This window comes from Melanerpes formicivorus, unplaced genomic scaffold (assembly GCF_026170545.1).
Source record: "Melanerpes formicivorus ecotype bairdi unplaced genomic scaffold, bMelFor1.0.p_v2 SCAF_93, whole genome shotgun sequence".
Lineage (NCBI taxonomy): Eukaryota > Metazoa > Chordata > Aves > Piciformes > Picidae > Melanerpes > Melanerpes formicivorus.
Genome location: NW_027142445.1, coordinates 2237949 through 2247007, shown reverse-complemented (window position 1 = coordinate 2247007; position 9059 = coordinate 2237949). Strand labels below are relative to the sequence as shown.

At 59.6% G+C, this 9059-nt stretch overlaps 1 protein-coding gene across 1 annotated transcript in view; it reads left to right on the top strand.

The window, feature by feature from the left end:
• The first annotated feature begins 3486 nt into the window (after positions 1-3486).
• Positions 3487-9059, top strand: part of LOC137455233 (hydrocephalus-inducing protein homolog) — a 60322-nt gene continuing 54749 nt past the window's right edge. The window contains exons 1-3 of the mRNA XM_068165854.1: positions 3487-3606; positions 6492-6608; positions 8057-8191. Of these exons, the coding sequence (XP_068021955.1) occupies positions 3487-3606; positions 6492-6608; positions 8057-8191 (372 nt within the window). The remainder of the gene's footprint in view (positions 3607-6491; positions 6609-8056; positions 8192-9059) is intronic.

The window sequence follows — 9059 nt, the reverse complement described above, 5'->3', positions numbered from 1 at the left end:
ACCCCCTTCAGACCTAGTTTAAAGCCCTCCCTATGAGCCCTGCCAACTCCAGTGCTAGTACCCTCCTGCCCTTTCTAGATACCTGCACCCCATCAGGACCCAGCAGGTTGGGTGCAGTAGAAGTTGCCCCATGATCAAAGAACCCAAAATGCCACTGCTGGCACCATCCCTGAGCCAATTGTTGATGGTGTGGGCTCTCCTGTTCCTCTCAGTGTACTCCCCTGCCACTGAGGGGACTGAGCAGAGCACCACTTGAGCTCCTGCCCCATCAATCAATTGTCCCAGGGCCTTGAGTTCCTTTTTGATTGTCCTGCTGCCCTTCAACCTCATCACTTCCAGCTTGGATTCCCAGCAATGGGTAATAGTCAGAGGGCTGGATCAGCTTAGGGAGTCTCCTGCTGATGTCCCTTGTCTGGGCCCCAGGCAGGCAGCACACTTCCCTGTGGGATGGGTCAGGATGACATAGGGCTCCCTCAGTCCCCCTCAGGAGAGAGTCCCCAACAACTATAACCCTTCTCTTTGTCTGGACAGTGCTGGTCCTTACACTTGGTGGGGACTGCTTGGCCTTAGGCATCTCCTTCAGTGGTTCCTCTTCAGCCCTCTCATCCCCGTTGCCCTCGGCCTGCAGGGCCTCATACTGATTGTGCAAGGGCAACTGGGGGGGAGAGGGCCGGGATGGATTCCCCTTGCTTCCCCTGACAGGGACCTGTACCCATCCCTCCCTGTCTCCAGGGATGCCTCCCTCAACAGGGGAGGGCTGCAGAGCCTGCTCCCACATCTCTAACTGCCTTTGACATTCCCCTGTAGTCCTGAGCCTGGATCCTTCATCCTGCAGCTCGGCCACTTCATCCTTAAGCTCAGCCACCAGGCTGAGGAGAAAGTTCACCTGCTCACACCTGACAGAGGTGTTGTCTCCTTCCCCCTCCATTCCAAGTGCCAGGCTCCAGCACTCTCTGCAGCCAGCAGCCTGGACTCCTGTGTGTTTGTGCACCAGCTCTGTCTGGGCACCAAGTGATTTTCTAATGGCCTTTGGCTGAGTTGTTGCCATGGCTCAGGGGTCTGTTGTTAGCTGTTAAAACAAACTAATCAATACATAGATCTGTTCCACCTCGATACTATCATGTATTTATTTCAATGCTATAGTTATAAATACAATCATTTGTATTTCCCCTAAATACTATAAACCAACAGAGGAAGCTCTCAGCTCAAGCACGCCGGTGCCAGTGCCGGTGCCGGTGCCGGTCAGCTCTGGAGCCACAATGGCTGCAGAGTGCAATGGCTGCAGAGTGGCAACTTTGCCTGAGCAGGGGCTCTTGGAGTCTCTGGCTGTGGTCAATGGCTGCTCTCCCTCAGCTGCTGTTGCTGCTGGGAGATGCTCTGCAGGCATCCCCAGGGCCTTGTCCCCCAGGGCTGCACCAGGGACCCTGATGGCTTCTCCAATCTGTCCCTCCTCCAGCTGGACCCAGAAGCCAGAGAGAGCCTCAAGGACCTGCAGGTGAAACTCAACCATGTCCTGGGTGAGCTGAGCAGAATCTTTGCCACCAGGTACACCTGGCTGAGAGGAGGTGGGTTTGGGGGTCAAGGAACTGCAGCTGGGGCCTGGCTGGGGCCTCTGCTTGGCCAAGCAGGTCCTGGGCATGGCTGTGGGAGATGCTGAGCTGACTGAGCACTGTGCTCCCCGGTCTCCAGCCACGCCTGGAGGAGTGCTGAAGCAGCTGGGTGACATCCTGGGCCAGCTGAAGGAAGGGCACTGGCAGTGTCCCTGCCAGCACCTGCAGCAGTGCTGCACAGCATGCTGACAGTGTCCTGCAGCCCACCATGGGCCTCCTGGGCAGCAAGGGAGTGTGGGGCCAAGAGGAACACAGACATCTCTCAGCGCCCCTGACCCCCCCTGGGAGTGTGGGGGACCTGCAGGCTCTGTAGTTCCTTTGAGCAGTTTGACAGAGTCAGGTTGCTGCTGAAACAAAGCAGATCTTTAGCTGCCAGGGGCAATGCTGCCTGAGCAGGGGCTCTGGGAGCCACTCTGGGCTGTGCATCCTGCAGTGCTCTTCCCTGTCTGAGGTGAGTGGAAAGCAAGGCTGCTTCGTAGGGTGAGTTGTGTCTGAAAGAGCACAGAAGGGCTGAGGTTGGAAGGGGCCTCAGAGATGAAGCTTCCCAGCCTGGGCAGGGACAGCTCTCAACTAGCCTCAGCTGCTGGAGGCCTCATCCCAGCTGGCCTTGGACACCCCCAGGGTGTGAAAATCCAGAGGCTGGACGGCTTCAGGAGGCTGCAGGTAACTCAGGACAGCTTGTCCAGCCTTGCCTCTGAACTGAGGGATGGGAAACAACTCAGTGAAGTCCAAGCCTCACCAGCACGGGGTCCCAGGCAGTGCTGCAGCAGTGCAGCCGCTGGCAATGTTCCCTGTCCTGGCAGCCAGCAGTGTGTGTGTGTGCTGGGGAGCCGGCATCAGGCTGAGCCTGCCAAGGTCAGGCTGGAGGCTGCATTCCTCCTGCTGCTTTTGGTCAGTTCCCCTTCTGCAGCTGGGTGTCTCTGAGCTGAGTGTTTCTGTTCTTCCAGAGACTGGGCCCCAGTGTGGGAGTGGGGCAGGCACACTGAGAATTATTTGCCCAAGAAGGTTTGGAGGATTGAGATGAGAGCAGCTTGGTTGGGACTGAGGTTTCCTGAGCGTTTCAGAGCTCTCAGGGAGGCTCCAGGAAGGCAGCTGCTCAGGATGTGACCATCAAGCAGCCTGTGCTGGACACTGGCAAGTGCTGCTGCAGAATCTGCAGCTGGCTCAGCAAGGGGGAGAGGATGTTGCTTAGGGCTGCTGGCAGTGCCTCTTGTGCCAGCTTGGCTGTGGATCACTGGTGCCCCTCAGCAGAGTGGAGCTCACTGTTGATAGCTTTTGGTTGATGAAGAGAGGTGGTGGCCATGCTGCTGAGTGGAAGAAGTTCACCTGGACCTGCTTCACTCAGGGGGACCTGTTAAGCCATGCTGCTTGTAGGCTAAGGAGGCTGGAGAGCCTCTGCTGCTGTTAGGATGAAGCCTTAAGTGGCCCTGCTCTCACCCCTGCAGCATTTCTTGCTGAGCTTCTCCCTTGAGTGGTTTCCTGCTTTTCTTTCTGCTGTTGCAGCCTCTGGGGTGCCTGTAGGGAGCCTGGAGTTTGGGTGTCAGGGAGTGAAGAGCAGGGCCCTCATTCTCCATGGAGAAATGCTCCTGGGCACTGTGGTAATTGTGTGTCTGGAAGGAGTCATCTTTGCTGGCTCATTTCTGTCCCTGAAGCCAAGCAGAGCAGCCCTGAGCAGCTCTGCTGAGCAGCTCTGCTTCTTGCCCAGGGAATGGAGCTCTGTGCTCCCCGAGGCAGAAACAGCAGCAGGGCAGCCCAGGTGCTCTCCCCTGGGGAAGGATGCCCCAGCCTGGAGACACTGTGGAGCCTTTGGCTTTGCTGGCAGTGGGCTTCTGGCTTTTCAAAGGTCTGCTGCTGCTCCTTGCAGGTGAGCTGAGCCATGGCCACTGAGCAGAACCAGCGCTCCAGGAGGCCCTCCAAAATGCCTGAGGGGCTCCAGGGCACAGTGGCAGCACCTGGCCACCTGAAGCCAGCCAGAGAGGCAAAGCAGCCTGCAACTGTAAGTAGCTGCTGTGGTCAAGAAGGAGCCCTGGGGCAGGCTGCCCAGAGAGGTCCCAGACATTCCAAACCCACCCACGTGTGATCCTGGGCAAGCTGCTCTGGCTGACCCTGTGTTTGCAAGAGGGTTGGACTGGCTGAGCCCCAGAGGTGCCTTCCAACCCCCACCCTGCTGGGATAGCCTCCATGGAGCACAGATCCAGCCCTGCAAACAGTGGAGTCAGGGCAATTCTTCCTTCCTCTCCATCCATGTCCCCTTTGCTGACTGGAGCTGCCCTGCTGCTGAGGGTCTCTCAAGGAGATGTCTCTGTGGAGGGCTCTGTGAGGCCAGGACAGAGAGAATGAAGGAGAACTCAGACTTGGAGGCATTCCTCTGCACCTCAGCCCTGGCACAGGGCTGCTTTTCTGCCCTCCTCTGCCTCCCCCAGCAGTGCCATCTCCACAGGGCAGGCTGGGGAGCCTGGGCCAAGGGCAGAGCTGGGGCAGCTCTGAGCACTCTTGCCCTGCTCTCTTCAGAGCTCCCTGGCTCTAGCCAGCAGCACTACAGAGGGAACAAGTGCCCAGAGAGCAGCAAGCCCCAGGCATGCCCCAGCAAATCAGGCAGCAGCTCATGGGACAGAGCCCCTTGCTTGGAGCTGCTCTCTTCTGCTCTGCCTCAGGAATGCTCTGGGGTGAAACACTGCAGCAGGTCCCTCAGGAGTCTCCCAGGACTGGCCTGGTAGCTCTGACCACAGATTCCTCCTCAGTGACACTTGGACAAGAGGAGCAGAGGGGTTGCTGTGGCTTGTGCTGGTGGTGTGTGTTTCAGCTGCCTCCCTCCTCCTTCCTGCAGGGGATGCCTGAGCTCATGGAGCAGAGCCTGGGTGGCACTCAGGAGAGGAGCCTGCCCCAGATCATCCAGAGGGGTGGCAAGGCTGAGGAGAGGAGGCTGCCCCAGCTCAAGCAGAGGCTGGGCAACATCCAGAAGATGTGGCTGCCCCCAGTCCCCACCCAGAGGGGCAGCAGCCAGGAGGGGAAGCTGCCCCCAGTCTCCACCCAGAGGGGCAGCAGCCAGGAGAGGAAGCTGCCCCCAGTCTCCACCCAGAGGGGCAGCAGCCTGGAGGGGAAGCTGCCCCCAGTCTCCACCCAGAGGGGCAGCAGCCAGGAGAGGAAGCTGCCCCCAGTCTCCACCCAGAGGGGCAGCAGCCTGGAGGGGAAGCTGCCCCCTGTTCCCAGGAGGGGCAAGCCTGAGGCCAGGACCCTGCCCCTGATTCCCCAGCCTGCAGACTCCAGTGAGGCCTCCTGTCCAAAGGTAAACTTTTCCTGCCCTCTTCCTTGCTGTTGGCTGAGGCATTTGGAGAGGAGCCTGCTGGTGGCAGGCCTGCCTCCAGCTTCTCTCTAGAGCTGGCTGGCCAGGTCCTGCTGTGCTGTGCAGCTGCTGGCAGTGCTGAGTTCCTCCTGCCAGCAGAAAGCTCAGCCATTGCTCCCTGCTGAGATGTTCAAGTCCTGAGCTGTGCTGCAGAAGCTCTGCTGCAGCTGGGGGGGGTTCCTGGAGCTGAGCCCCTGGCACTCAAGCCCCATGCAGGGGACAGGCTGGGGCAGGACACAAGGGCAGGAGCTTGCCATTTGCCATCCTCCTGCTGCCACAGGCAGCTGCTGCTTGGGGTGGTCGCTGCCAAGGGCCTGGGGCTGGGACTCCTTCGCTGCTGGCAGCCTTGGCCTTGGAGGGCTGAAGGCCTGCAGGAGTTGCTCAGGACTGAGCACACTCAGCTGCAGTGGTGCTTTGGGGTGGAGCAGCAGGTTGGGGCCCTCCCAGGGGGCTGGCTTTGCAGGCTGCAGGCTCCTGCCAGCTGCAGAGGGGCCTCAGCCCCTGGCTGTGCCTTGTCTGGCTCAGTGGTTGCTGCAGCTGGGCCTCAAGCTGCTTTGCTGCCAGAGCTGCTGGCCAGAGCACACAGCCCCGAGGGCAGAGCAGGGAGGGAGGCTGCTGAGCAGCAATGGCCAGCAGCACACCTGTGACATACTGCTTGAGGGTTGCCCTGGCCAGCCCAGGAGGTTGGGAAGCCCTCAGCTGGGCACCCAGAGAACTGGCAGCATGCTGCAGCTGCTGGCTTCAGCCTGGCCATGGCTTGTGTGGAGCAGCAGGAGAGCTGCCTGGGGCTGTGGAGTGGCAGCAGCACAGCTGGGAGAGGGGAGGCAAAGCAGGGAGGAACTTTCTCCTAGCAGTGCCTCTGCTCTGCCAGCATTTGCTGCTTGTGTGCATTGCCAGGCTGCTGCTGCAGTGGAGTGGAACAAAAGCAGCAGCAGCAGAGCAGGACCAAAGAGCCACTGAAAGCTCCTGGCAGAAGGAGCTGCCAAGTCCAGTCCTCCTCCAGCTGCCCAGTGCTGCAGAGAAGGGAGCTGACCCTTGCCAGCACTCAGCTCTCCTTGTCCTGCCTTCCCTCCTCTGCTGCTGTTCTCTCCTTAGCAGCTCCCAGGTTTAGATTGGCAAAGCTCTTTGGGGCTGTGTGGGCCTCGGCCTCCCTGCCTCAGAGCAAAGATCATCCCCAGAGTGTTTCCCCTGGAGCCTCCTGTCCATTCCTGGCCCTCAGCTGCTCCATGAGTGCTGCCAGCACTGTCAGGGAGTGCTCTGGTGCTGTGTGACCACAGCAGCACAGGGCTGTGCCCCGTGTTTGGGAGAGGGAACCTGGAGAGACAGCCCAGGAGCTGCTTAGCCTGAGCCTGCTCAGCACAGCCCAGCTCCTCTTGAGCCACCCAGGAGCCAGGTGGGAGAGCTTCTGCTTGCCCAGGCTGAGCTGGGCAGAGGGACTCGCCAAGAGGCTGGGCTGGGCTGGAGAGCAGTGTAGGCTTCTTGCTCAGGAGTCCTGCTGCCAGCAGCTGAACCTCTGCCTGCTCTCTGTGCACCCCCAGCTGCCAGCTGCCCTGCAGCAGAGCTGCTTTGAGCCTCTCCCAGCAGAGGTGCTCTTCCAGAACTACCTCCCCCACCAGGTCTACGAAGAGACGCTGGTGCTGCGCAACAAGGGCAGGGTAAGTGCTGGGGGGTGGGAGGAACCTGCCCACTCTGGGCATGCTGTCTCTGACACTGCCATGTGCTGCTGGGAGCTCACCCAGAGGAGCTTGCCTAGAGAGCAGCCTTGCCACTGAAAGCCCTGGCTTGCTGAGAATGTGGGGGGCTCTCCAGTTGTTCTCTCTTCTCGTGCTGGAGCTCAAGTGTGCACCGCAGCCTGAGGGCTCCTTGGTTAGTCTTGGCTTTGGGGAGGGCATCTCCACCTCTCACAGCCTGCTTAGCTGCTTCTGCAATTCACTGGCAGAGCTCAGGGGCTGTCTTCTCCACTTGATGCTGGGACAAGGCCTAGGGAGGGGCTCCAGGAGAGGTGTTTGGAAAGAGCAGTGGAACAGGCTGATGGAGCAGCAGCAAGGGGAGGCCTTGAGCTGCCACTTGGGGTCCTGCTGAGCTTCATTCAGCCCTGCTGGGGCTTTTCTGGAGCTCTGCTTTCCATTTGGAGCACCACAGCACATCCAGAGCCATCTCCTCCTGAAGGTCTCCACCTGTGCTTGGAAAGAATTGGTGGTGCTGAGGAGATTCCCCAGAGAAGTGGAGCAGGGAAATGCTGCCAAATGCCAGCAGTTTTGTTCCTGTGGCAAGGGGAACGTTTGAGACTCTCTGGATTTCAGCTGGGGAAACATTTGCTGGAGTGAGGCAGGTGCCCAGAGCAAGCTGGTGGGAAGAGGCAGGAGGGAGGAGAGGAGCTGGGTGCAAAAGGGCTCCAGGAGAGAAGCCTGTGCACACAGGGGGTTCTCTTGCCAGGCAGCAGGCAGGGTGCTGGAGGCAGAGAGGGCTCAGCAACAGCAAAGCCTCCTGGAAGCTGCTGCTCTGCAATGGAGAGCAAGATGTGAAGGGGAGAGGAGGGCAGCTGGGAAGGCAGAAGCAGCCTGCATGAGAGCAGGGGAAGGAGCTCCTCCCCACACCTGCCTCTTGGGGGAAACAAAGGGAGAACAAAAGCTGTGGGGGAAGAGCAAGAGCAGGCCAAGTGTGTCCTGAGAGAAGAGGCTTTGCCAGGGCTGTGGCTGGAAAGAGAAGGCCCTTTGGCAAGGAAGGCTGCAAAGTGTGGTCCCTCTCAGTTACTGCTGGGGAGAACAGAGCCACTCCTGCTCTGGTGCCCAGCTTGGGAGTGTTGGCAAGAGGCCCCTGGGACATTGGTGTGCTCCACACTGACCCCAGACTCTGTGCTGCTCTTTCCCCTTTCCTCATTAAAATGGGCCTCACTTTCTCCTTTCCTCTGGCTCTGCTTCACAGCAGGGCTTGGGCCTGCAGCCCATGTCCTAGAGCTCCTTTGCCCAGGCAGCAGGAACTTGGCTCCAGCCTGGTGCTCTGTGCTGGAAGTGCCTTGGGAAGGAAGGATGCAGCTGGCCATGGCCAGGTTTCTCCTCACAGTGCCACAGGTGGCAAAATCCCAGTTGTGTCTCCCCTGCAGGTTCCTCAGTGGGTGAAGGTCATCATGGAGACCTCTCCTTACTTCAAGTTGCTTGGCCCCATGGGTGTGAGGCAGAAGGTAGCACCTGGCATGGCCTCTACTTACCGCATCCTTTTCACCCCCGAGGAGCACAAGGTGAGGCTGCAGGTCTCAAGAGGTTGCTGCCTTCAGTGGAAGGTGCAGCTGCAGGGCTGGCTGCAGAGCAGGGCAGCTGGGCTGGCCTTTGAGGAGCTGTCCTGCTTTCAGGAGGCTTGCACTGCCTCTCAGACCGGGAGAAAGCCTTTCCCATGCTGGAGATGCTGCTCTCCTGGGCAGGAGGCACTTGGGTGCTGCAGGGCTCTTTCTCCTTGCTGGGGCTCCTCGGGTGACCTTCCTTGGCTTCAGGGTGAGGCTTGGGGGCAGCCTCTCAAGGTGCTGCTTTCTAGGCTGTGTCCACTGCTGCCTCCTCATGGCTTTACTGCCTGGCTGAATCCAAAAGTCTGTTCAAGAGTGACCTGTGGTTTGGAGGAAGCAAAGTGGGCCTGAGCAGAGTGTGGAGCAGCACCTTGGCAAACTGCTTTCACCTCCTGGCTGTCCTGCTGGCCACAGCAGGCAGACAACAGAAGCTGAGCTCTGGAGCCAGCATTTTTCGTGCCTGCTGCTTCTCAGAGCCATGGAATGGTGGGGGCTGGGAGGCAGCTCTGCAGCTCACCCAGCCCAACCCCCCTGCTGGAGCAGGGACACCCACAGCAGCTTGCTCAGGATGGCAATGTCCAGGAGGGTTAGGAAGCTCTCCAGAGGAGGAGACTCCACAACAGAGGCACAGCCTCATTAGCAGGGGGAGTGGACTGGATGCTCTCCAGAGGAGCCTTCCAAGCCCCACTGGTCTGTGGCTCTGGGCAGCTCTCTGGGCAGCTTGGCCCAGTGCTCCAGCACCCTCCCAGCCATGCTGTGGGTGCTGGGCACACAGAGCTCCTTGTTTCTGTAGCTGCTCCAAGCCATGCCCGTGTTCCCCTGCAAAATG